The sequence below is a fragment of the Peromyscus eremicus genome, chromosome 5 (assembly GCF_949786415.1).
Source record: "Peromyscus eremicus chromosome 5, PerEre_H2_v1, whole genome shotgun sequence".
NCBI classification, from domain to species: Eukaryota; Metazoa; Chordata; class Mammalia; order Rodentia; family Cricetidae; genus Peromyscus; species Peromyscus eremicus.
Genome location: NC_081420.1, coordinates 109,431,342 through 109,456,718, shown reverse-complemented (window position 1 = coordinate 109,456,718; position 25,377 = coordinate 109,431,342). Strand labels below are relative to the sequence as shown.

The window sequence follows — 25,377 nt, the reverse complement described above, 5'->3', positions numbered from 1 at the left end:
TAAAAATAACATCAGGACTGAGGTTGAACCCAGGATGGAAGAATCATGTTTTAAAATTCAGCCACATAGTCTTGATACAGCCCTCATGCAGAATGGAACATTCTGTATAACAGGGCATATTCTGGTTGTTGAAAAATGAATGCACATAAATTGGTCTTGACCTACACCTAAGTAAAATGAAGACATACTCTGGCATTTCCCCTTCTTGAAAGAACATTAGTCCACTCTTCTGAGACCCAACACAATAAATTTAAGAATGCCTATCTATAATAGATTTCACTTGGGAGTATACAAAGTCATGTAATATTAATATTTCCTCAGGATACTGCAAGTTTCATTCTAAACTCTGTCTTTGATAAGATGTTGATGAAGAGGGAAGAGTGTCTTTACCTGATCCTGTGGTTTGATGGGAATTGAATTCATGAAGTATTTCTCAAAATATAAATTTAATTAACCCTGGTAATGGCAGGAGAATGGGATTATAGGCATGTACTCACACACCGAGCTCTCAACTTGTATTCAAACAGCTTAAAAGAAACATGTAATGTGCATAATACATAGAAATTGATAAAATGAGGTAAAATATGAACGTTTGATGAATATGAAGAAATTCATTATTCCTGACATCTTGTGAATTTTGAAATTAGAGTAGAAATTTTTTTATAACAGATACTATTAAAGTTGCTCATCAAATTTCCACAAATCATTTTTCTTATTTGACACATAAAAGAACTTAGATTTTACAAGGTGCAGGAGATGACCCAACCAGAAATTTAACCCAGATATGCTTGTGTCCAAGGCTTTTCAGTCTACTGGAATCTCTTGAACCAAACTGCCTTGTTTCTAAACAGAGGACTCTCCTGGGGAATTCATAAAGTCTTTTCTTCCTGCATTTAAGAGATGTGCAGTTAATGAACCATGCCTGTCTGCTGAGCACTGCAGAGAAAGCTGGGATGTTCAACCTCAGATCACAGATCAAACAACTTCTAGATGGTGTTAGCGCTGACACCTGCACAGAAACTCCCTGCAGCTTGTGGTGATACAGCATGGTCTTCTCCAGTTCCCAGTCTTCAGGACCTACATTGCAAAGACCCATACGTGATTGAAATCAAACATAACCTTGGCCTCCATCCATATTGTGATTTCCTGTCTATACATACATAAAGGTTAAGATAAAACTTAACCTTTAACTTAGATACATTTGTACATTAATAATAATAAGTAATAATAAATTATAACAATTTAGCATTGTTAGATTTTTTTACTTCCACTTTCTGGCTGTTGCTCCATAAAAGTGTATTAATCTTGAGTACTCTCATGCCATGGCAATCTCTCTGATAACCTAAGCAACTACTTAAGTAATGGAAGGTACCATATATAGAGTATATAAAGAGATGATTCATATTTCTGTTGGGAAAAAGCAAGGTGATATATGGTTATTTCAAACCACTCAGCATGGTACAAAACTAAAAACATATAAACTGATCATTTCTGGAATTTTCCATATATTACTAGGGAAACAGAAGTTGCACAAAGTGAAAAATAGACTACTGTTTCCATATTCGGCTTCTGTCAGTCACCTACATAATCTTAGATGTGAACTGAGTTACTAGTTGCAAAATCAGTTTTCTTTAAGATGACTTGAGTTCAGTATCAGGATGCGGAGAGGAGATATCTAACTCCTGTGCTCTGGCTTGCACTTGTATACTCATTGACACACACACCACCACCACTATCAGTACCACCACCATCACCACACACACACACACACACACACACACACACACACACACACACACACACAGAGTTATGTGTCAGGTGGTCATTGTATGTTTAAAGGACCTTGGGAAAGGTCATCTGTACACATGTATACTTTCCACAAGTCTCTGATGTTTATATGAACACACTAGGCCATGTAAGGACATGAGTTAACATTGCTTAGATTTAAAAACAAAAACAAAAACAAAAAAAAAACCACTTCTTATCTTGGAAACACATGGCTTAAGATAGCTCATGCTATGCCTTTTCTGAGTAGACTTTTTCAAAATGACATGAAGGAAACTAGAAAAAAAGTGAACATACATTTATTTAGCACCTACTAGTGTCATAGAACTTCAAGCAAATATGTTACTTAGGTATCTGAATGAACGAACATTTACTATGTATACACAATCAACCAAAAGAAGAAAAGCATGATGGGCCTGGACTATAAGTCAGTGTTAGAGTTCTTGCCTAGTATTCAAAAAACTCTTGAGTCTGATTCCAAGTACAAATTATAAATAGTATAAAAAGTTCTTGTTAATGAGGGTAGAGAGTAAGGTAAGACTTTGGCCCCTATTTTCTAAGCTCGGTAGTTCTTCATAAAGTTGCTAGGACATTTTACATTTTAATTTCTCAGGTCATATCTGTAGACACATTCCATCACGATTTTGATAAAGTGACAAGAACTACTTCATGCAGTAAGTTTAGTATTACTTCTTTTTAGCTAGTAATGTTTTTCTAGTCATCACAGTTGCCAATGATACAGTGCTCTACACTGTTCTAAGTGCTCTATATCTTTCTAGAAATGTCACGTGAAGTGAATTGCACTATACTGCTGCTAGGGGATGATTTAGGACTCAGCCACAGGGTGAGAAAGCAACAAACATTTTACAAGAAGAGGAAGAACATACCAAGTTTTTAAATTCAGAAAAATAATTTCTGTGCAAGTAAGAAAGTTGTGCTGGGAACAATGTGACTCTTGTGTGGAGGAGATTGTCTTAGGTAATGCCACACCCCTAGCCCCATGGTTAATAGATATATTCAGAGTTAATTCAGAGATAGAAATTTATTCAATATGAAGTGTTCTCTTTTACATTTTTTTACATGGATGCCTGGTTTGGGACTGACAGATGGATTTTAGGAGTCCTGAGGATAATTTTAGCCTTAAATTCCAGATACTTCAGCAAAAGATGAAAGCACTGGTTAATATAGTTTTGTGTGTGTGTGTGTGTGCTTGTAGGTGTGTAGATATCAACCTGCTGTATGTATGTATTTCTTTTCAAAAGGCTACCCCATAGAGATAAATAGCCTGAGGTAAATACACAAACTGTACTTCCTGCTTTTTACTGGAGGCTTAACTTGTCAGTGATCATGATTTACATAGTGATCTTCTCCTCCCTGTCTGGGAAGTTGTATTAGCTTCAAGCTATGTGCTCTGTTAAAGAGGCAGGAGGAGAGAAATCCTTCCCATTTCAAGCTGTTTTAGATTGTTGATGTGAGACCTGGATAATGTAGGCAAACTGGTCTCAGCAAGAATGCTAAGAGTACAGTAGAGTTTATTTTAAAAATAGATGGAGCTGTTTAAAGAGGAATATTCTCAAATATTCCTAGTATGCATTTTCAAACTGAATTTCTTATTTTATCTAGATTATTTTACACACCATATCACCTTAACTAAATCCCTAACATCCTGGATGTCCCAATACTATTGAACAAATGTACTAGATGACTTTTACCCAGTCATTTGTCAGTACTTTAGAATAACAACTTAATCAATTATATTGATTTTAAAAAGAAATCTATAGCTAGTCACACTAGTTTCTAAACTCTGTGTGTGTGTGCTTAGTTAAATGCTGTAATAGGAGTACTTTTAAAAAAAAGAAACTATAACTTTTTCATGACAGACTACACCTCCAAAAACTTTTAATGAAAATTCTGACAAATAGTCAGGTTTGACATCCATTTCAGCAACTTCAACTGGAAGCCCATGAAAAAATTATAGAACGTCATTAAATCTATTGATAACTATAAACTGAAATACATTCAAGAAGGCCCCTTGTGCTGCTATGAATGCTTGATTTCTAGTTTTGGAGCTGTTTGGGAAGGATTAAGGGGTGTGGCCTTGTTGGAGGAGGTGTATCACTTGGGATAGGCTTCCTGGTTTCAAAAGTCCACACAGTTCCAGTTGGCTCTTTCTATCTGTGCTTGTGGATCAGATCTAAGCTCTCACAACAATAGAGAAGTAACAAAGACATAACTCGTGTGAGTTTTATATGCATTAAGTGAGATACATCCTGAGTATTCTGCTTAGAATCATGAAAGTGCTTAAACTGTTCCTCAGTTACATCACTATTGATTACAATCAGATTTCTTCTTTCTTTAGGAACCTTTAAACAATATGGTTAGAATACAGTTAAATCTAAATATGAAATTACTTTTGCAAAACATCCTGTTTTCATAAAATAAATCAAGTAAAATCTTAGATCAATATTTAAGGATTAAAGTATGTAACAGATGATGGATTTAAATATTACTATGAATAAAAGCAAATTTATAGGGGAATTATTGTGGTTGAAAAATAATTATTTATTATTTGAAAAGTTAATAATCATTTGTCCAAGTAGGGATTTGGATTCTTCACATCTATGTAACAATGTATCATACTTAAATTATTACAAATCTAAATGCTTTCTGTTAACTATTTATGAAATGTTTTATTAACTTTATCTCTTTTTCAACAAATATCTGATAATACAAATCAGAGCATTTTTAAAAGATTTGAGAGTGTGGAGATGAAGCCATTGTTTAAATTTCACAAAAAGAAAAATAATAATTGTAATGTAGTGTAATTGAAACAGAATCATTTTTATCAAGTATGCTTAAATAGTTTTTTATATTTATTGAAAATTTCTTTTGTGCCTATCATTGTGATGTAGCAAGTACATTTACATAATAACAATAAACTGGCATAGCACAGTGATGTATGACTTTAATCCCAGAATTATGAAGGCAGAATTGGAGGCCAGCCTGCTCTCCATAATGAGTTAAAAGCTAGCCAGAGTCACAAGTGAGACCTCGGTATATGGCTTCTGAAGTATATGCTAACTCAATTGTGTGCACCTGTGTATACTTGAAGGAGTATTTATGTTCCATAGAGCTTCAAAGCTAAGCCTGTGGCTCAAAGAGTTTGCCTTGGGTGAATCAACATATCTGAAATAGTAAATTATAAAGTGAAAACTAGTATTTACTTAGGGAAAAGACAACTGACAGTGGATTTCAGCTGTGCAGTCCTCGTGCCCCAGCATTTCAAGGTGATCTGTGAGAACAGTGTGCATGATGCTGAGATTTTTATGGAGTTTGAAAGAAGAAGCCAGGACCTATTGGAGCTTCGAGGAGCAGCAGAAGAGAAAAATTTTGCATTTGCAAAGACTCTTTGGAAGTCCCTGCTCCAAAGCAGGCATCGTTTCTTCAGCTCCCTGTATCACTCTCTCAGGGGAGAAGAGCATTCACAGGGAGCCCTTTGCTTCCCTCTTGCTCTTGCATCTCAGTAGTTCTAGGGTGTGTTGATTTCCTTTGGAAATGTGTCAGAGTTTCTTTGCTAGGCAGATTCTAGTAGGCAACTGTACACAAACACTGTGGAGCCACGAGGCCTTGAGCCCACACAAATCCAAGCCTATGACTATTTTCAAAAAAACAAAAACAAAAACAAAAAATAAAATTAAAAAAAAGTTGTAACTGCTGAAGATTTCTTCAAATTTTAGCAACAAAACTTTCTAGTATTCTTACATTTCTGTTTTTCTGGCCTGCATTATGCATTGCCCAGAATGTGGGGTGCTAGGTTATATTAAGGAACATAATCTTGGATAATGGGAAGCTAAGAGGTCACAAGGCAGCATGAGCTTTGAAAACCTGCTTTAATAATGTCCCTGGGGAGGATGTCTATTATTAATCCAGGTTTGTAGTCTCCATTCGCTAGGGTAAATAGGGAGGCTGCATGGTTCCTGGGTTTAAAGATACCACATAAGCCACATGATTGGAAGGAAAGCTTAAAAGGTGATGAGATTCAGGGCTTTCTTACCTCCAGCATTGGCATGCTGCAGGATTTAGGAGTAGGAGGCCTACTTATTGGATATATGTTAATAACCTCAATATACTTCCTAGTGGAGAAGAGTAAGCATAGGGGAACTGCCTCCTGTCATGCTCAGGATTTTATAGAAGATGCATGAGGCACAATGGTCATAGTAGAATGCACCTGACAAAGAAAAGATGCCTGATTTTATTGTGGGTCCTATACTATCTCAGTTACCCTCTTGGTCTGCTGGGTTGTTGGGATAACAAAAAAAATGTCTTTTTGGAAGAGCAAACTGTTTTGGATAAAAATAAGAAGTTTTCCATGTTTCCATGTTCCAAAAGAGTATATCCATGTGGGAAGAAACATAAGGGAGAACCAAATAAAGAGAGGGAGAGTGTGGCTCAGAATAGCAGAAGAAAGATTTGGTTCTATAAAGCCCATTTTGCACTCCGATCCCAAATTTCCATCCTATTGACCACTCCATAGAGTGACTCGATATCTCTGAAGCTCTGTGTTCTTTGGGAATGGGTGATGTTAACAGTCTCTCTCCTGAGTGAAGCCTTAACACAATGCTGCATAAACTAAAAGGCACAAGCCATTTGAAAAGTATTAATTTCCTTGATTCCATTTAACATAATCATCAACTTTTGCTGTGCCTATTATTTATTAAATAATTAAATGTATGTGTGCCCAGGTGTCTTTATATATTTCTCTCAGCCTTCTCTAAAAAGCCATTTTAAATTTAAAAATGATTGCACAAATTAAGGTGCTTTGTGACCAAATCTAACAAAGATAAATCTCAACTCAATTTTTTTCCCTTGGTTTTTCCCAATGTCCACTGCGCATCCTGCATGGCTTTCAACTTGACCTGGCTCATGTAACACAGGAGTGAAGAAAGGACAGACACACAGAAACACACACTGAAAAGCTGGAATTGAGTGAACCCTGCTAACTCTGATGGAGCATCATCAACTATGCAACAATTCAGAACCTCCTTGCTTTATCAGATATGGTACCAGAAGGAAGGATCAGCTAGTCGAATAGGAGGTCTCTGGAGGAGAGCTGCCGTCATCCAGGAGGAAGAATCGGCAGTCACTAGTTTTTGCAAACATTGTTCAATTGTTTGTAAACGTTTTTACTTGAACCAGAGGAACATTTTGGCATTCCTCTGAGGCTCACTCTCAAGAAAGCTTTTTTCAGACAATTTTCCATGGGTCTGAAACATTGGTGTCCTTAACATGGATGTGCCCATATCAACACTACACATTTACTCAGGATGCCGTCCGTTACTTACACATTGTCTCAGGGATTCTTCTGTTCCCCACATATCCCAAAAGAATATTCATAATTAAACAGTTTTAAAAAATACAACTGACCAAAGGCTTAACCAATAATATTGTTTCTACTTTCTCGTTTCTCCTCTAAATTATTTTGGAAATTTTAAGTATGAACTATAAGATATAATAATTTTAGATATTCCATATTAAGTCATTACGTTACTGATCAGTTTTAAAGCAAATAGTTACAATTTTGTTTCTGGCATCAACTGCTAGAATGCATATAAGGTTAAAAGCCTACATTTTATTCCTAAATGTTTAAGAGTTTAAGAGGAAGGATCATCGTGTTTGGTGGTTCACTCAAATCGTTCCAACTCCCTACTGAGTCTGGCCAGCCATGGTTATTCAGCAAATGTCATGTGTCGAAATGAAAATATACTTCTCTTCAAAAATAGCATAGCTGTATGGTCAGAACTGCTTTCTAGGTATGTGCTAACCTATCTAAACACATCTGTTCAGGGACTAAAATAGAGCAGTCTCCACCTGACTGGACTCATCAGTGGTCCTCAAATCCAGCCCATACACCTTTCCTCTATCACAGCCACTGCTACCACCCCTCCCTCATTCCTTCTCTTTCCTTTCTCTCCTGCCTCCTTCACTATATCACACCTTCCTTCTCCCAAGCTTGACCTTCGCTGTGCCTGCTCCTTTTTTGAATTTCTTTTTCCTATCATTTTGGATTTGGTAAGTTTTGTGATCCTATGGAAATAGCTTTCATTCTGTATGTATTCTGCTTCTTGACTACTTTTTTATAGTCTGAAATATCTTCCTTAAGGTTTCTATAGATGTGATAAAACACCTGTGACCAAAAGCAACTTCGGGAGGAAAATGTTGATTTCATCTTATATTTCCAGGTAAACAGCCCATCATTGAGTGAAGTCAGGGCAGGAACCTGGTGACAGGAGCTGATGCAGAGGTTATAGAGGAGTACTGCTCACTGTTTTGTTCCTCATGCGTTCTCAGTCTGCTTTCTTATAGTGCTCAGGACCAACAGAAATGAGGTGGGACCACCTTCAGTAATCTGGACCCTCCCTTATCTACCGTCAATCAAGAAAATGCGCATAGGTCAATCCAGTGGGGGTATTTTCTCAGTTGAGGTTCCCTCTTCCCAGCTGATTCTAGCTTGCATCATATGTTTTAAAACTAACTCACGTGGGGTGGCCGATTGTTTGACATCATGACAAAACTCTATCATCTACAAACATGCTGAACCATCTTCACGCCTATCCTGGGATGTATGCAACCTATGAGACACGTGTTGAACATGCCTAAATATCAATCACTTTGTGAAACTTACCTTTGCAATTCCAGAAATCTATCTCATTGTATATTTACTGCATTGCTTTGTGATTTATATGTTCTTAATTTCATTCCATGTCTTGTCTTGTATACATGGATGTAGTCCTGGGAGGTACTGAAACAAACTATGTCTCCATGTTTATTATTTCATCATTCAGTTTCTCCCTTTTGCTATCTTTTGCCCAAAAGATGGGATGGAGGGGAAAACAATGGTAATATTTAAATACATTCCTGGTAACTTCATTGGTATATTGAATTTGGAAAGAGCTATTTAAAATAATCAGACTGTTAGCCTATGAATCTAATAATAGGGAAGGCAGAGAAAAGACACAAGAAACAGCAGCTTTGATCAATAAGATAAAAATAGAAAACATGTAATGATTTCTGAAAACAGCGTCACAAAGCTGATTATAAAATATTCCTGAGAAGGCAGAAATTCCACCAAGGGATGAGCTTGGCCAATGAATTGCTGCTCTGGAAGAACACACACATGCATGTAAGCATGTATGCACGTATGTACATGCTTATACACATGTCACATAAGGCCAACTGCTGCAATAAGAATTCACTTACTGGCTTAAACTCACACCAGCACATAAAAAGGAAAGGGGAAGAAAGACTTCACTATAAATAATCCTGCCACATTCTAAATAAAGCCTTTGGGTATCAGGGGAGTCTGACTTGCTTTGAGGAGTTATTGGATTTAGTCAATTTTAATAGCCATGTTTGCTCTTTCCCCAAATTACTTTTCCTCAGAGAATTGTCTAGAGGCATGAGGGCTTTATTCTCAGCGGATCCAGTGGACAATGTATGCCAGCAGCAAGGATACCCAGAAGAATGACATTATATTCAGGATTGAAAGCAAGAAGAGGGACAGAGAAAGTAAAAGCAAAAGGCACAGAATCACTCAACAGAGATACACAGAGTTACAAGTGACCACAGGAACTCACTGCAGAGAGCTGAGTGAATTGCTCTCCCTACCTCTGGAGCCTGGGCAATACTGCCCAGCAGCTCAGATTCCAGCATGCAGGAGATTGTTACTGAATTATTCAGCATTAGCACAATTAGTTCAGGCAACTTGAGGGTAGAAGCATTTTGTCTTCTTTTAGTTCCTGTCGACGTGTACAGGATTTTATGTTCCCTTCCCCTCAACCATGCCGCTTCACTTTCTGCTGTTCTGGCAGTTCCCACTTTAAGAGAAACCTAGAAGATTGCATACCTCTGACTGAAGACTTCGGTGAGCTGACTTAGTGCCTCAGCTCTGGAGGAGCTAAGAACCACACTAGGCTCAGGAAAACCATTTCCCTCTCCTTGCTGGACCACTGAAAAGTGGCTGCAGCACTAAATCTAATTCTCATACCTATAAAATGAGCAATAATAGCAACATGCAAACATATTTAAAGGAACTAGCAAGATGCCTGAAATGTCAATAAAAATACTCACCTGCTAATACTTTCTCCACATCATTTCCTGTGACTTCATCAGCCAGCAATGATGTGATGAATATATATTATATACATATGCAATAACAATGCAATCAGATTATATGTAAATGACTGATCAATAGTATATGTGTGCATATATATACATATACACACACACACACACACACACACACACACACACACACACACACATATATATATATATATATATATATATATATATATATATATATATATGACCTTTTGTGTGTTTCGTTGTGTGCATGTTCATGTTTGTAAGTACAAGTGGTTGCATGCTATGGTGCACCTGTAGAGGTCAGTCAGAGTACAACAAGCACCTTCTTTGAAACAAGTTTTCTTGCTTGTGGCTGGCTACTGTTGCCAAGCTAGCTGCCCTGAAAGCTTCCCAGGATTTCCTATCTTTTCTTCCTTCTCACTCTAGGAGTACTGAGACTGTAGGCCTGCACTAACACCACATCTGGCTTTGCATGAGTTCTGATGATCTGAAGTCAGGTTCTCAGGTTTATGCAGTAAGCATGTTAACCAGTGGGCCCTCTTCTCAGCCCCTATGCATGTTTTGCTGAGATAAGGATCTCACTGTGTTGCCAAGGCTTTCCTTAAACTTAGTGTTTTATCTGTCCCAGTTTCCCTAGCAGTGGGGTTATAAGTGTGTATCACCCATACCTGGCTTTCTATATGTTTTAAAATGAGAAAGTTAAAAAAAAAAACAGAGATAAATATTGTGCTAACCCTCCTAAATTTAGAAAGGAGTCCACAAATCACTGTGACCATGAGACTAGTCTTTCCAGGGACCAGATTGCAATAGTGTCATCCCCTATAAAGAAAATGATGCAGTCACTACATGCAGATGCCTCAAGCACATATTTCCTCACTCACGGGATACAAGAATAGTATCATTCTTACCAGCAAAGTGTATACAGATGTTTGCAAAGAAGGCTTCCAACTCAATAATCATTTCTAATATGTGCTATTACCAAACTATTACTATTACCAAACTATTACATTTTAATCATGAGAATACACCTTAGTATTCACGACTGGTTTTACTTTCCTCATCTGAAAATTGGGGTCTCACCCAGGACATTAAGAATTTACCACTTAGGATTCAGCTGGTATAATGTTACCATGGTTACCAGAAGCTTTGAAGTGCCCTGCCCAGATATGACTCTGGCTTTATCACTCACTCACTATTTGTTAAATGTGTGCATTCTAATGACTTTAACTCTTCTTGTCAGTGGATCCTGTCATGGTAATGAGTAAATAGTACCTTTACCAACAGTCTGCTGTGAGACTTGACCAGGACCTCCATAAAATGTCAAATTGTAAACCCTCAATACATACTAAGTGCTTACTGTCATCACTTAAAAACTAATTTTTCTTCCCCTCTTTAATGTCTCTGAACAATGTCATGAATTTCATAGTCACCACCATGATATTTGCAGCAAAAACTGTCTGTTCTACGTATCTGGTCTTTTTTTTTTTTCTTTTTTTTCAAGATTAGAAAGAAATAGAAATATACAGCCAGTATTTTATTCCCTGCTCATTCCCAATCTTCCTGAGCAAGCTCATTTGGATTCTGCTATTGTCTGCACTGAAGCCCAGTGACATTTGATCCTCTGTAGATTCTAAACCACATCTGTAGAACTGTGGTAAATACAGACAGAAAAGGAAGAAGCCCACGGCTCCAGGGAGGGTACAAGCAACATTAACACATGGCATTGGAGGTAGAATTGAAGCGTACATTCTTTACAAGGATTCTTTCCTTTGCCAGGCCATACAAGACCAGTGTCAAAGGAAAGGGTCGTGCCTCGCTTGCATCTACCACCTACCACCTGGGTTCAAATGAGATAAGCAGCAAACTGCTCCCCAGTTGTATCCTCAACCTTTTTCAAAGACAACTTCTGTGACTATTTTTTTTTTTTTTTTTTTTTTTTTTTTTTTTTTTTTTTGGTGAGGGAAGGGGAAGCTGATAGGACTCAGTCTGGATGTCAAGAGCAAAAATAAATAAGTATGAATAAAATAAATAAATAGATAAATAGAATGCAAAAATCATGACTTATGCTTTTTGGTGGTGGATTGACAATTTATGAATTTACTGAAAACTATGTACTTCAATGTTTTCTTAATACTTAAATGTGTTATTTATTTAAATTTATCTGTGTATATACAGCTAAATGTTTTAATTACTTAAATATGAAGTATATTTAAATACTTAATGCTTTTATGTGCACATAAATGACCTGAAGATATGGTTAAAATGCAAGTTTGATTCAGTAAGTCTGGATGTACACATGTTGAATGGGACTTTGCAGCTCTTCCCAGCTCCCAGGCATTGCCACCGCTGGGGGGCTAAACAGCTTACATTGAGTTATAAGCATGCAGTCTCTCATATTCTTCTCCAGGTTATAGCATCTAAAAGGATTCCTAAATGATTTGTAACCTCAGGAGGTAATGTGAGTGCTTATTGACGAACATACCCACATCTTAACTGAACATTCAGGATTCAGTCTGTTGACAAAATTGCTTTTATTTCAAAATATATGAAGATGTGAGGCCATGACTAGATGATGCTGGAGGTGTAGAGCTGAATTTCAATTAAATATAGTAGAGATGACATGAAGAGATAAAGTATACTGCAATATATGTAAAATGCCATCATCCAGGAAACATGTACAGCCAGGCAAAATAAGACCTTGGAAATTCTCTAGCACACTGACCTTTCTTAAAAAGCATAATTCTGTAACTAACATTTCTAGGTAATTCTTGCTTTCTGAAAGTTTAAAATGAGCATGTAAACTGACTATACTACCTAAAGACTTACAAGGTAATTTCCCACTTAAAGACTGAATATAAAGTCTTTACATCTGCTTAATAGTTGGTCTATTCCATGGTAATGAAAGTCATTTACTATTCCCTTAGCAGTGAAGAAACACTGGATGCTCTTTCTTCCTTGTTGCACAAAAATGATTAAATATGTTTAGCACTGTAATTGATTAATTGATGAGATTCACCATTCACTGGCCAAGTGTGTAAGACAGGTGTAGTTTTTCTTTTTTTTATATAAGATTTTATTTACAAAGTTAATTTCAAATGAAATAAATTTCCAAGAATTTATTATGGATGGATGGCACTCTGAGTTTTTTTTTTAATGAGCAGAATACTATTACCATTTATTTTCAGTAATTTCATGGTTTTTAATATAATGAAAAAAACATGATGAAAGTAAAATGCAGAAAATTATTTTGTAAACAAAGTGATAATCTGGCCATAATACTAAAAATGAAGATTGATTATATCAGTCCATTTTGCTTGCCTGGAGGTATACTTATTAATCTGAATCAATGTCAAGAATTAATTCCTCACTTTGTGTAAAGCAGCATGCCTGAATAACACTTATTCATTATGAATTTGGACTTTTTTTTGAGCTTAGGTTGTTTTCAATTTGATAAAATACCTTTATAAAAACAGTGGATAATGGTTAGAGAAATGATGAGCATTCTCCTTAAATTATTGCAAAAATTCCAAAGCCCTGACTGTGAATAGGTCTTTTTTAGGGGTAACAGAAAATGACAGCACAAAGGGGTGAAGCTGGGAGGTAGGAACTAACAGGTTATCAGGTTAGTAAGTGTTAGAACACACACATACATATTCAATATTTGAATACAAACATTTTCATCTGAATACGTGAATATATATCTGCATAATAATATATGTGTGACAGGTACTTTGTATCACACATGCATATTATGATTCAGTTCTATGCACATTTTATTCCAAACTTCCGACAATTGTGATGTTGCTACAATGTTCTAAAGTTATCAGTCTTTAGTTTTTAGAGGCTTCATTCTACTCTGTCATGCAAATAAACCTTTTAGTTATTTAGTACTAAAGTTCATGAAATACATTTCTATGGATTTTCGCTCATCCATGTATAACAATAAGAATAAACTCTATGTTTTTAATACTGGCAAACTTTTACTCCTTATTCATAAAACAGGATTATGTGATCTGCTTATTTTTACCCATACACATATGCTGCTATTTTATTTCAATTAGATAACACATAACGATTAGTGGATGAAATACACAAGAATTCTTTTATAAGAAGTCTCATTTAGCCGGACAGTGGTGGCACTCGGGAGGCAGAGGCAGGCAGATCTGAGTTCCAGGACAGCCTGAGCTACACAAAGGAACCCTTGTAAAGTCTGATTTAATTTATAGTTCTGACTGTCTGTGGAAATAAGCCTCAGTTCTCTTCTCATTTTCATCATGTCTGCATTTTCTTTTTTGGGGAGGGGAGCAATATATTTATAATGCTTCCTCTATTTTTTTTCCTGTAGCATTAGAACCGAACAAAAGTATCGCAATCTATTTCCTATTTACAGTTCATATGGAGTAATACAGTGAATGCAGTGCACAGTTTTAAAACCTGAGGAAGTGCCATTTGTTTGTGTTTCTTCACATATTCTCAAAATCATACACCTAACATGAAATTTCATATGGACACTTTCTAGTCATATCGGAAAGGGTAAATGTCACACCTACAGTCAAAAGAGTTTTTCACAGAGTCAATAAGATACAGATGATTTTATTTGGGTGCAGAAGCACAAAGAATGCAGGAGCATTTGAGTAATGTAACAGCATAATCATATATTAAAACTCAAAACCAGAGAATATTTGGCCAAATACTAAACCTCTATCACCTGGTCTCTTTTTAAAGGATGTAGCAAACAAGGTGAAATAAAAATCTAGATATCTGAGATTTCAGTCACTAACAAACTCAGTTAATCCCGAATGTGAGCATGGGAGTTTTCAGCAATGTTCTCATATGTGCATGCATGTATGTATATATGTGTGCTTGTGTATATGCATATGAGAACCTACTTGTTTGTGCTTAGGTCCTTGGTGGATTTCGATAGTTGAGAGTATGACCTTTATTCATACCACCATCAAATTATTTCCAACTGCTCTGAACTGCCTGAGATTTTCAAGTCAGGACACTGAGTAAAAGGCAGGCAACATTTGCTGTTTGGCCAGATTGAGACACACAATGCTGACTTGCATTTCTTGCCAAATTATTGGTCACATGGCTCTGTCTGAGTAGGCAGAAGCTTTACAGAACTGACAGTGAATTGTTCTTGCAAGGCCAAAGATACAATTTGGCTGTGACTGCGTTGCCCAGTGCTCTTAACATGCAAAGGCCTGGCAAAAATAATGGCATGTCAAGTGCAATTTTCCTACCGGCCGTTGACACTGTAAACTGTAATATAGTGTAATTACTTGGCATCGCATGTCCTTCATACTAAGTACCACCCAAACGATTGCCAAGTTACAGGGAAGAGGGAAGGTTAGAAGGTCAAATTTAAAGAGAGAAAATGAGTCAGTGCCTTGGAGGAAGAGGATTATAAATAGACTAGGCATCACCAGTGAGAGAATTACATCCAAATAAGGAAGGCATCAGAAGCCCAGGTAGGAGGAAAACAGGGAGCAAGCAGACACAGCAGAGGAGTTTATGTAAGAGAGAGATTCAGGATAGAATAATGCTGACCACCTGGACAGCCAGCTACCTTTGTCCAAAAATAAAGCAATGTGAGAAAAGGAGAGTCACAGGGGCCACAGAACAAGGGCTGAAACAACACAGGCTGAAAACCGAAACACAGTTATATATTCTTGTTCTGTGGACATCTGTACCTAAAGCATTTATGACTGAGTATATTTCCAAACTACTTGAGGAGTGTCGAGCTGAACTAAAAAACTGATAGTTCTTCCAGAGATACTTGCTAGTCTCTTCACCTTGGTATAAAGACCCCTCGTTTTAAATCTCTGCTTTACAGTGCAATAATAAAATGAAAGCATACACACACACACACACACACACACACACACACACACACACACACACACAATTCATATATTTTAGTGAAGTGTAGCACTTCACACCTGTGATCCTGTACTTGGGTAGATGAAGGCAATTGCTGTGCATTCAAGACCGAAGCTACACATAGTAACAAACGAAGCGACAGTGTGCCCAACACAATTATATGAGAGGCTAGGAAGCCAAGAATGGAGACTCTGTGAATGATGAGTAAAACTGGTAAACTTCTAAAAGAGGCTCTAGAGAACTCTCTTGTCCCATTTGGCCTGCCAGACATAGGAGTCTATATCCTGAAAACGACCCTCACTAGAATCCTTTCTGGTACCCTGTTCTCATACTTACAGTGTCTGTTTTTTTGTCAATCATGTAGGTTGTGTGAGTTTAGAGCATTCACACTGAAGAATGTAGTCTTTACATTATCTCTGATCCATACATAATTTTGGGTATGCCATGTCAGGGATGCATTATCATTTCATCTTGTGTCATTTTCCACATGGTGAATGTGTCTCATCTCACAGGTTATTTCTTGGGAACATGTCATGTACCTACAGACTAGGATAGCATGCTCTGTTTGCTCCCACACAACCACATACCTTCACTTCCGAGTACTTTCCTCAATTAAATATGGCATTTATTCACATAATTAATTTTATCAGTCCCCTCTTGATACAGATCTGTGTTTGTTCAGTGCTGAGACTCCACTGACAATGGAATACTTAACAGATGTACCAAATGCAGATGTCCAACATACAGTTATGGTCTCTCTCTATTCACTGCCTCTCTTGCTACAGAAGCCGCTCAAGATGAAATCAATTTATCTATCAGAAAGTATGCATGCACAATTTACCACAAGGACATTGTTTTTTGTCTCAGTTGCAAACTTGATAAAAAAACCACTGTGGGATTTCTCCCTTTCCTTCCTACCATCAGACAATATAAGATTATTTTGGCTAAGAGTCCCATGAGCTGTTATGTTCTCTGCCAGAATTTTCAAAAAACTCAGTGCTGGGAGTGGGAAATGACATGGAGCATTCAGTATTTATGAGTTCATGAACAGGTTAGTTGTATGTAACCTTCTTCCACAGAAAACTAGGAACAGGAGTGGAGTCCACAAGGGTGGTATTTGTCTTTCTGGAATTCTGAAAGATCATATCTAGTCTACTTTGAACCAAAAGCACAGACAAAAGTGTAAAATATGTTACACTTGCCACTGGTGAGAGACCTAGGCTCCACAGAGATGATCCCCAAAACTCTTTGAAAAAGAACTCTTTTAGAAGTAGACATTTCACCTTCTCTACCTCTAAAGAGACATCAAAATCAATACATATAAGCAGTTGTTGAACTCCCCATCTGGCATAGCTATCCGAAAAAGAAAACAGAAGCATTGTATTGAACACTTTACTGAAAAATGTCATTTGTATTAAGTCTAATTGAGCTGACATGACTTCTCTAAACTCCTTCATTGTTTAGGTAGAATGTCCATGCATGCATTCATATGAAATTTATTTGCCTATTTCGTATTAGGCAGCCACCGCTCTTGACTCCTGGGATTTGGGATATGGAACAATGAACGCAAATGAACCAATTAAAAATCTACATTCTGGAAGCAGAACAATTGTAAACATAGTGCAGAATATGTTAGATGATGATTTTACAGGAATGAAGAACTTATAGCACAGATAAAGATCAGGAAATAGTGGGGGAGGAGGAATTATATACCTGACAAAATGGACAGAGATGGGCTCTTGAAAAACTGCTTCTACTTCCTTCTATTTTAATGAGAAATACAAAGACTTATGTTGTTTCTGACAAGGGAAACATTTTATCATCTTTCTCTATGCCCATAACTTTGTATCAGGTGTATCCAACTTGCAGCCCATAGAGACTACTCACACATTCATGTTTATCTATGAATGTGGTAAATCATAAAATTGTACACTTACATAAAATACTCTAATATGTTTTTATAATTCAACATGAAATTCTTGAGTGAGAACTTTGTACATGACAATATGGAGTATCAAATAGTTGGATACCCTCTGATTAAATAAAGTAATCCCCTTCCTATTCTACACTGGCTCAATGGACTGAGAACCAGGAGCCCTTACTCAGTCACCCTTATTCTGATCCTAATAAACCTGGAGTAGAGAAGGGAGCAACTTTTGGCTCCATGGTCTTGTGCCCACCCAGAAAGAGAGTTATCAGGGTTTTGTTGTTGCAGTTGTTTTGTCTAAGATATCTACTACAACTGTTCACAAAACACACAAACTTAAGAACCCAATTATAATTACTACATGACAAATATTATACAGTTAACATTTGGCTCACTTTTAAATACTTGTGTTTGCACAATCCTCAAAAAGCTTAAATAATTTTTCTAGGGTTAACACCCAGAAAATGACAAAATCAATGTTCAAAGCTCTGGAGTCTCTCTCTAATGCTTAGGTCCTTCCTCCACACCCAGCTGCCACCAATATGTAAAAGCAGCCCTTGGATAATACAAAGGTGTATGTGCAATCCCACAGAGCCAAGTGCTCAAAAGCTGACTCTGCTCTTGAGCTTGAACTCAGCCTACTAGGTCTGAGGCCCCCAACATAGCGACTGGCAGGAGGGCTTTTTAAAGAGCAGGTATGCTCATAGGTAACTAATGCTTCTCAGCTGGTTCCTGGGGAGAAGCTCTGCAGTGAAGTGGTTTAAAGAGTCAAATGTAGAAGACTGTGCATAAAGATAAAACATCATAAAACATCAGTGAGCGCCCTGAGCCCAGATGTGGATCATCCCTGCACTCAGCCTGACACTTAATCTAAAGCAGTCACCTAAAAAGATTTTCAGCTTTACAAAAGTCCACAATACTAAAAATTAAGGCTGTCATATTTTAGGAGCAATTTGATTTAAAGGGAAATACATGTGATTGAAAATATTTGCAGCAAAATTCCAAAAAAAAAATGTAATTGTGATTTAACAATTGTTTTGGGAAGTGGCCATCGTATAGAGCAGGCAGGAGAACTAATTCACATGCAGTGTCTGTTAGTGAGAGACTCAAAAGCATGTTGGCTATTTCAAACTCCTGAGGTTCACTGGGATTTCTGTCATTCAAAGAAGCAAGACACCTCAAGCATTTGTAAATCACACAGGAATTCTGAACGTCTGGCTGTTTGACTCTGTCACTTGTACTTCATTTTAGAAATGGAGGCGGAATCAGCTCTCAGATTCTAAATTTAAAAAAAAACTGGTTTAATTACTTTTTCTATTCAGATAAAAATGGAGTGCTCTTCTGGGTGCAGTATATTCAGTTATTTATATTATGCAGGACACGTCTTAATTGATATACCGTCATAACAAGGTAGCTATGAGGAGCAGGGAGGAATCATCCATCCATTAACTACATATGCATGTAACTCCAGAATTTTATATGGGCTGAAAATTGCTTGCCTTAGAGCTGGTTAAAGAGAATTTGAATATAGAGAAGAGGGAATGCATAGACTTTGTATCCTGTACTCAAAACTCAAGTGCAAATTATAAACTCCAGGTGCTTAGTTACTGAAATATAATATGATATGATGGTTAAAATTATGATCTTGAGAATTGCCACCAAGATTTAATCTCATATAGAACATTTACTTTTTCCATATTCATAATTTGGTTTATTAATTTATCTAAGCCTCAGTTTTTGCATTTATAGAAATGATAAAGCTAATCAGGAAGTCTGTATTGAGAAAGAGTAGGGCCAGATGCAATTTGGAATTCAGAACTCCCATTTTTAGAAGCATATTAAAGCATATAAACTATAGAGTAAGTAACAACCTCAGCAGGGTCCAGGGCAGCACCCTGTAATCAACTACATTAACATTTCTCCAGTGAAGTATGGGAACAGCCGTTGGAATGGGATACATTATGACTATAAATAGCCTCAACTTACTTTTGCTACCGGAGTTTATATATATAAAAAAAAAAAACCTTTCATGGATTTTTTTTTCATTTTGGTTTAAGAAAAAGGGATCATAAATCTGTTTTAGTGCACATATTTTATATGTGTTTGTGCACAGACATGAACACATAGACACACATATGTGCCTATGCATTCATATGTGCCAACAAAAGTAGTTTTATAACAGCAATTAATTCATAGTTAACACTCAGTATTTACCAGAACATGAATTATCGGAAGACAAAGACTAGGAGGGTTAGTCCCAAGTGCCTGTACCCAGTGCCTGGTACCTAGGTAGGACTCCAGGAAGCCCAGTGAATAACACATGATATCTCCACACCTCCTCCATCACAAACAAGAATCAACATTCAAAGCACCCGAGAAGAGAAACAAACCTCCAAGAGGCTCTATAGTTACACAAGGCGACAGAACAGAGCAAGAGAACCAAAAGTGCCTAGTGAGACACAGGAGTTAAATCTCGAAGATCTGTGTTTTGAGCCCTGCTACATCCCCTTTTAAGTCACTGAGTTTGGGAAAGGAATAACATGTGATTCATTTCTCACATCAGGAACATAACCCATCGTTGGGTGCATTGTTAGACACCTCTTTTTTTTTTTTAACTTTTCCTTTTTGAGACTTGGTTGTCTTGTACCCTGGTAGTAGAGGATGGCCTTAAATTCCTAATCTTCCCTCCAAAAGGGCTTATCATTTTGTACCACCACACCTGGTTTACATGACACCATGGATCAAACCCAGGGCTTCTTATGTGCAGTGCTAGGAAAGAATTGCTACCAACTGTGCAATAACATCAACCCATCCCTAGAATTCAGACTATGACAATAGTGAATGTCAAAATGAGCAAACACTTACAAATGATTCTGAAAAGTGAGGATGTTCATGTCTTTGAAGTACTGTAATACAATTTTGGAAAACTAGGAGCCAGTGTCTACCTCAAGAACTTTTGATATAACAAAACAAATGTAAACCCAGTGTAACATACAGGCAAACACAGGTACTCACTACTAAACTAAAGTTTTCCTTCTGTGTATTTGATTGCATTTGGCAACAACAGAAATGATGTCCTGTGAAGTGAGCACCAAGCCCTGTCCAGCACTTTTGTTACAAATACTGCTTTGTTCTTCCTAAGGACTGAAACAGCAATCAATGAAATAAAATGAAAAATCTACCTGTAAATTGAGATATATAACCTTAAAATAGAAGACAGCTTTGGTGATAGGAATTCAAACTGGACAAAAATGCCTTACAACTTCTTAGTACTAGATCCAAATACGAGAATCTAGAGAAAGGTTTGACAAAAGAGGTCTCACATAAGTAAAAAAGCACTCTGCTTGTTTATGCATTATCCAAGTAGCCTGATGTCTCTGCCAACGGTGGCAGTGATATGGAAAGTAACATTTCCTAAAGGAATGTTTTAAACTGTGGGATTAGTCATACTTCTAAAGAAACCAACAGGTTAGCTCACTAACCATCTGGTCTAAAGGATTTACAGTTAAGTGTTATGAAAAACTGTGTGGAGCCTGAAATGAAACATTTAAAGACCAGGAACAGACCCTGAAATGTGAGCTTAAAAATGAGGCTTACCCGGCCAACGAGAATCGGTTCAGGTCCAGAAAATTCTTCCAGGACAAACATTTGATTCCAAACCCAGCCTCTTTTGGAGCGGTTCAAAACCCGCAGTTCTTCACTCTGCCTGCTTAGTTCCAAGGGGGATCCAGTGGTTAAAGCGTAAGCTTGATTCATCGGAGCCGTGTTCACACAAGTGGGGAGGGTAATCCATAATATTATTAATGGAGTCCAGAGGTCCACGAGCGTCTCAGCTAGCCTTTCTGGCATGGTCCCACCAGTTAAGCAAATCAGTGCGAAAATGAGACAATTATTATTTTTGCCTCGGGTCTGAAGCCATCCAATTCATCACGTAGTGTGGAGCGGTTACTTACAGCTCTGCCACGCGTTCAGAGAACCAGGAAACAGACATGTCTAAGCAGCCTTTCAAAGACCACGATCCATTGGCTTTCCTTTTCATTGAAATTTCCTGCACAGACAAGAGGGAAGAAAGATGAGGCTCCACGGAAACTGGTGTTAAGACAAACAAACCAGGGCTTTTCAAAGGCACGTTAAAGTGAACCTTTGATAGCCAGGCTGTGGTGGCGCAGCCTTTAATCCCAGCACTCAGGAGGCAGAGCCAGGAAGATCTCTGTGAGTTCGAAGCCAGCCTGGGCTACAGAGTGAGATCCAGGACAGGCACCAAAACTACACAGAGAAACCCTGTCTCGGAAAAAAAAAAAAAAAATGTGTACAGATAATGAGCACTTCCCAAACTCTTGAGTACAGAAAGTGGACTCCAGGAACCAGAATGAGTAGGCTAGCAAACTTGTTTATTATATGTAAGCATCATTTAGATTTTAGCATTCATTCCAGACCATGTCACTTGGCAAAAACTGCTTTAAATAACAAAGTGATGATCTTAAGAGATAAAACCCCTTCTTTCTCTGGTTGTCACTTCCTCCTCAGGTCATGCCTGCCCCTCTCCCCCTCCCAGCTCCTCCATCCTCCTACCAGCTCCTGTCTTACTTTCTCAGCAATGCTACTTGGGGGTGTATATCAACTAAAACCCTTCCCCCTCCTCTTTGTGATCATCTCTGTCAACTTGTTCAAACAAAGCTGTACTTCATTTTAAAGAACCTGGCCCTGAATAAGTAAACAAAATACTTTTAAGTTACACACACACACACACACACACACACACACACACACACACACACACACAATCGACATGGGCATGAAGATAGGAAGGGATTCTTCCCAGCTTTCATAGCCATGACTACCAGTTCCAGTTAGGAAGTTCTCAACGAATGCAAGCTGCTAATAAGGAAGGAGTAACATTAGAGTTCTTCCAGAAGGAATTCTCTAATGTCCAGCATGGATGCTATGAGACTAACAGTTCCACAGCTCCAAAGCTAAATGTACCATTGAATGGGAGATTTCAATGATGAAAAGCTCCTTTGGGAATGAAATATGGTAAAAATACAATTTTCGATAGAAGGAATTCAGAGAGGGAGAGGATAAGAAAAAAGAAATCCTTATTACCTGAGGTGTCAAATACATTTTTTGCTTACCTTCAGCATAACAAAATGTGTTTCTTCCCACTCAAAAAAATTATTTTTAAAAAAATGATGTTCACTGCAGATCCCTGAGAAAAGCCTGACTGAATTAGATTAAGTGGAAAAATAATTCCTGGGGACACTATCCGGTACAGTTTGGCTCAGGGAATTCATAATAGGGTAGAGAACCTTTCACCTCTAGGTCCCTGGTTCCATTCTGACTCAGAATGAGAAAGCAAGGACATTATTAACATTGGTTGCGCTGACGAGTGGCCTTATTGGAGCCAGCTGAAAGGTACAGACATTCTGTCACAAACAGCATGGTTTCTGAGCTAACTAGTTGGCCTATGGAATGATCTTCCTTGTCACCCTTTGCGTGGGCTCAACCCAGCACTGGGACTTACACATGAAAAGGACTCAACCCTGATGAATGCACAGGGCATCAATGCTAGTAGCAGCTATTTAGGTGATACAGAAATTTCAATATGAGATCAACTCAGAGGAGACACTCCAAAAACAACCTCTCCTGTGCTTAAAATTGTTGTACCATTAGGGAGGAAGAGTCTTCCCCAAGTTAAGATATTCTTCTATCTCAGGGCATTGAGACTTCAGAAATGGTCATTTAAATCCAAAAGGACACCATTAAAGATTTCTAAACTCTATTATGCCAGCTGTCTGACTTCATTTACTTAAAAGGCACTTGCAAGAAGTGCAGAACATGCCATGCTCCCTCTTAGATATGTAGTGGGGAGTTATACTGAAATAGTGTTAGGGTACACTGGACAATACGTTTTAGAGGCTGATAGATCTGGGCTTCAATTCTAGCTTACCCCATTTATTACCACTGATAGACAGAATACTGAGCTTGCCTGAACTTCAGACTTCTCATCTGTAAAACAACAACACAATGACCCCTAATTTACAGAGCTCTCGTGTTTATGGCTCAGAACTAACACATAAAAAGAGCAGCCAAAACAAGGGAAGTATTCTCAATATTGTACGAGAAGTGGTTACTTGAGTCACACTCTAGGGGTAGTGGTAGGGAAGACAAACAATTAAAGATGGAAACTTTATGAATTCTTCAGTATGGGTAGACAAGGAATGGTGGCAGCAAAGAAAGAGTCTCTAAGGTGATATGACAGTCTTAGGACAAAGATGATGATGACCAGGGTGGGATGGAGGAAAGATAAAGGTGAGAATGATGAGGATGGATGTCATGTTGCTAAGGACAGGGAACTGAAGTTAATGTTGGGTTTGGGGAGAACAGAACAGAAGCAGGATGGAGACCTGCGGGAAGGAGAATGGAGGTGATTCTCAAAATGTCAAGGAAGATTAAAAGTGATACTGGTGAGGATGAAGGTGATGCTGGTGAATGTAGAATGGAAGGTGGATGGAGATGATGCTGATGAGGAAGGATGGAGGTGATAGGAAGAAAAGAAAGGATAGAGGTGACGCTGGGGAGTGCAGAAAGGATTGAGGATGGCCGGGGAGGCCTAGAAAGGAGAGAGATGGAGGGGACGCTGAGGAGGGATGGATGGCTAACTTTCTACTCATGGCACCTCAATCTAAACTCTTCTCAAGGAAAAGAAACATTTTCTTCTCTAAACATAGTCTGCTCCATTGCAAGCTGGACCTGAATGATCAAAAGCCATATGTGATGCTCTCCTGTGGCGTGAGATCCACAGGTACAGCAGCGGGCTGTGAGAACAATTTTGAGTGTTGACTTGTTTGGAGTTTGAACTCTAGACCTCACTCACACTTACTCTCTCTGCACCTGTTTATTAATGAATCACAACAGCCAGAAGAACAGGGGTGACAACAGTTTGGACCCAGCAGGTTTGTTCTGAGGACCAAAGCAGTTAGGATAAGCTTACACGTTCTGGTCTTTTCAGTCAGACTGCACAATCTGCAAAAAATCGTGTGAATGATGTTAAAATAAGAAAGTTAATCCTGATTTAAATCCACACCAGATAGTTCTTGCCCAGAAACTGCTCAATGACACTCAGAATGGAATGTGACCTGTCAGAGACCTTTGCCTAAGACTGACAAACTCAGATGAAAAGCCATCACACACCCCTACACATTTTAAATATTGCCATAGCTTCATTAATTAGAACAAATATATAATAGCAGAAAGCTTTATAGTCAAAATTGTATTCATTATCATAAAAATGTAAAACTTTGCAGCTTGTATTGCTGTGCAAAACTGAGTAAGGGGGGATCATTAAACATCTTGGTTAAGGAAACCCTTCAGTAAAGACAGCGGCATTATTTGAACCTGGGTTGCATAATTCTAAAATTCTCTTTCTTAAAATGGCTCCTCCTTTCAGATAAATTTTTGATGCACACATACTATTTGTCAGACAGAGGAGATAGAACAGCAAGTAGGTCAGAGATTCTACCTTCATGAAGCAAAGAGTGCAGCTGGCAAAAATGAGGAAAAGCACAATTTGCACAGTTACTACTTCTGGAGAAGTAGAATCTTTGGAGGGCTAGAGGTATAAACACATAGCATAA

The 25,377-nt window shown here is 37.8% G+C and overlaps 1 protein-coding gene across 1 annotated transcript in view; it reads right to left on the bottom strand.

Moving 5' to 3' along the window:
• Nucleotides 1–21,499, bottom strand: part of Cdh8 (cadherin 8) — a 357,383-nt gene extending 335,884 nt beyond the window's left edge. The window contains exon 1 of the mRNA XM_059263074.1: nucleotides 21,341–21,499. Within this exon, the coding sequence (XP_059119057.1) occupies nucleotides 21,341–21,499 (159 nt within the window). The remainder of the gene's footprint in view (nucleotides 1–21,340) is intronic.
• Between the last annotated feature and the right edge of the window lie 3,878 nt (nucleotides 21,500–25,377).